Consider the following 4,016-nt stretch of genomic DNA (forward strand, 5'->3'; position numbering starts at 1 on the left):
AATAGAGTTTAATATTGCAATGTATTAATTATTTTGACCGATAAAATTAGCAGATACCGTAAAAATTAAAAAAAAAAAAAAAAACTAAGTTGGTTAAAAATCTTGTTGTACTTGAGCTATATCAAACTCCGAATATATAAAATTTTTTAGTGGGCAAGATTCCATTTCTGTTCTAACAGAATTTCTGGTACAACTCTTTTCTGCCACATGTGTATATAGCTACTGATGTGTATAAAACTCATCCAAGAATAACACAATCTCATTCAGTTTCTTTCATTCATGACCAAACCATCTCTCTTATTAAAACATTAGGTGAAGCTGAATTTTAACACAATCCATTGTTTTGTAGATTTAAATATTGTGTTAGTCTTTCTAGTTTTATCAAAATTATAATTAAATTTTTATATTTTTTATTTTGTAATTATTTTTTTAAATTAAAAATATTAAAAGTAACAAATATTTATTCTAAAAAACATGTATTTAAATATCTAATTAAATTTTTAATTAAATTAAAAATATTAAAATTAACCTATTTTTTATCTTAACTTTGTTTTTTATATATTTTATTTTGTTACTTTCTCATTAATTAACCATTTAAGTAACTTAAATGAATATACTCAATCACACTAATACTCAAATTAGTCATGAAGAACACGACAACTTTACTAATTTTTTAATTAGTTGTAACTCGTTCCACTTGCCGAAAACTAAATTTATAAATTGAATTTCTGTCGACCAAAAGATCATATCTAAATGTCGCTTCTTGTTGAATCCAAAAACAATTAAGAATAAAAAGACAATAGAATTAAAAAAAAATCTATACGTAATTATATTTCATTACAAAAGGGCATATAACGTGAAACAATAATAAAAAAAGTAGTGTTACTTCTAGGAAAAAGCTTAAAGTGATATTTTTACTTTTGTAATTATTAATCATGCCTAACAAAATGTTAGTGCATTGCTTCAACACAATGTATGGTTGATTCCATTGACTTGAGACTTGAAGAATTAGACAAATAAAAAGAAGTCAAAAAGACTTAATTCACTGAGCTGTGTCGTTTTCAGCCACTTGCAATTATATATATACTACTGACTATAGTGAGTGATATATAGCTGGTGAATTTATTTATTTATTTATTTTTTATTAAAGAGATAAAAACCATGTTGAAGCCTGTATGGACGATGACGAAGATAATAAGACAATTATCGCAAGAATAAACCCTTTTTCATATTTAAGAAGAATAAAAAAACAATAATAAAAAAGAAAGAATGTATATATGATTACGAGTTAAAAGATTTTAAGAGAATTTCTACCACAAAAATAATTAACTATTATGGTAATTGATAAGAGTATATATAGAGATCTTTAATTTTTATGTTATTAGTTTCCTTAATTTTAATTTTTTTTAAGTTATATTTTTATATTGGTCCCTCCTAAAAATTATTCTAATTTTGCTCGTATATAAGACTTTTTTGTATTCTCATATGTGAGCTTCTTTTTTAAATACTAATTTTAAAAAAATATATATTAGATTATTTATAAATTGTTAAAAATTATAATATTGGACACTATTTATTTTTCTTTCAGAGATCTATATAAATCTACTATTACGATTCTTTAAACACTTAATACCTTTTTTACGTTATAGACTTATAAATACAAAAATTTTCAAATATTTATTTAATATTTTTTCTTAAGAATTTATACTATTGTAAAATTTTCTCCGGATCTACTAGTATGATTATTCATAATTTTTTGATATGCCATATCATTGGGCCTGCAGAGACCAAGTACATTCACAAAAATGATCAGGCCTAAAAATTTGTTAAGAATTTTGAGTGTGCTGTATAATTTCGTTATCAGATAGATTTTAATTTTGAGATTGCATATTCTTAGAAGAACCCTAACACAGAATATATATAGAGAGAATAGAAAGGCTTTTTGTGGGGATTCCCTTTAACTTTTGGCATCTTCAAAAGAATTTTTTAGCATGAAATAATAAATTACGAAAATGTTTGGTAACCAAAGAAAATTACCTAAAATAGTCATAACTTGCTTTATTTAACATTTATTAGTTGTTGCGACAATTAATAAATACTAAATAAAGTAAATTATGACTGTTTTTTTTAACCTGACATTACTGAATAAATTAAACCCTTTGGTTAGGGTTATTAATAATGAATTAATGCTATTCATGAGTTTAAATTATTGATTTAGTATATGTATATCAGGAATGTTACATAATTAAAAATAATAAATAATAAATAAAAATACATATTTAATAATATTTTCATTTATAAAAAAGTGTGAATACTTTTCTTAATTAATTGACAATTAATTTTTTATAATTATCTTTTTTATTTAATTACACCATAAATTAATTCAAATTTTATGTGAATCAAATCTCAAAATTTTTTTTTATCATTAGTTTATTACATCCATAATTATACTATTTTTATTTCAAATAAAAATTTTAAACTCTTATATCATTAACCCTAAATATTATTTTTAAATTGGCACAACACATTTTATAAAAAAAACAAAATTTTAAATTTGATTAGTCTCAATTTTTTAAAAATCAGAAACATAAAAAAATGTTGATTTACGACGTACAAAATAAAAAAAATAAATAATAAATAAGATAAATCAATTTCAATTCGTTAATTATAAATGTTATATGTTTAAAACGATGAATATAAAATTTGACTCTTAATCTTTAAGTGCTTATTCACTACTAAATATGGCATCTGAAACTTCATGGACTTGAGGAAGAAATTAAAGCAGAATTTTGTGATTAATTATACATTATTGTAAATTGAAACAAACAATCAGATATAAGAAAATGTGACATATCTATATATATATATATATATATGGTGCTTATTCATATAAAATCTATGCATAATCATAGACACAAACCCTGGATTACTTATGAAATATAAGTTTAATACAAAATAAAAACGCATAGCGATAAACCTTAAAGCATAAAAAAATAATGATCAATGAAGATTTCGGTTGATGTCGTCAGCAATAGCTTCAGCATCAAATTTAACACCAAACAAGCCTCTTCTTGCAAGTCCAGCACAGTATAATCCATGTTCTCCCTTCCAATGCTTTGGAAATTCATTCTTTGGCATTCCATCTTCGTTTAGAACATACTTGTAATTATCCTATTCAATTAATTAATTAATTAGTTAATTAATTAAGTAATATAATAATAATAATCAACTCAATTTAATTAATTAATTAATTATATTCTCACCTTCAACCATTTGTTAGCAACGCTTTTATAACCAGTGGCAAACACAATTGCATCAAATTCCTTCTCCGTGTTGTTTCCAAATATCACTTTGTTGTTCTCAATTCTCATTATATGAGAAGGGATAACCTGTTATATATGTTTTGTAGGTATAAGAAATTACATAAATTAATTAAAAAAATATTAATTATTTAAAAAAATACCTTGATTGCACCGTCTTTAATCTTGGCAATGGTTCCAACATCAAGAATTGGAGACCTACCAGCAGCTTCCTTCAGATAGAATGGTCCCTTATTTGGACGACGAATTCCAAATTGAGAGAGATCACCGAATTTAATGTTTGCTAAAAAAGTGATCACACTGTCCACAATATTTACCGGCAAATATTTCAGCATGCGCATACCTTGATGGATTAGTTCTTTGCTGACCACATGAACCTACAATTGCAGAATCAAAATCAGTAATTAAATTTTTATTTTACAATTATTTTGTGAACTTTTTACTGTTGAAATTCGACATGATGGCAAATAATAAATAAATAAATCTGTTAGAAAGACATATAGATAAAAGGTTTGTTTGGATGGATTTTTAAGAAAAGATTTTTTAAATTTTAAAAAAGTAAAAATAATTTTATATTAAGATATCTCATATAATTTTTTTATTTGTCAATTATATTTAGATAAAATAATATAAAAATAGGATTTTATTTATTTATTATATAAAAATATATTTATTTTAAAAAAATATCTTTTTAAA

At 23.2% G+C, this 4,016-nt stretch overlaps 1 protein-coding gene across 1 annotated transcript in view; it reads right to left on the minus strand.

Moving 5' to 3' along the window:
- Positions 1–2,926: 2,926 nt before the first annotated feature.
- LOC107495468 (probable indole-3-pyruvate monooxygenase YUCCA10) overlaps positions 2,927–4,016 on the minus strand; it is a 2,133-nt gene continuing 1,043 nt past the window's right edge. Inside the window, exons 2-4 of the mRNA XM_016116616.3 lie at positions 3,464–3,697; positions 3,264–3,389; positions 2,927–3,171 (exon numbers count right to left, since the gene is read on the minus strand). Of these exons, the coding sequence (XP_015972102.1) occupies positions 3,001–3,171; positions 3,264–3,389; positions 3,464–3,697 (531 nt within the window). The 3' untranslated portion in view covers positions 2,927–3,000. The remainder of the gene's footprint in view (positions 3,172–3,263; positions 3,390–3,463; positions 3,698–4,016) is intronic.

The sequence above is a fragment of the Arachis duranensis genome, chromosome 6 (genome assembly GCF_000817695.3).
Source record: "Arachis duranensis cultivar V14167 chromosome 6, aradu.V14167.gnm2.J7QH, whole genome shotgun sequence".
Lineage (NCBI taxonomy): Eukaryota > Viridiplantae > Streptophyta > Magnoliopsida > Fabales > Fabaceae > Arachis > Arachis duranensis.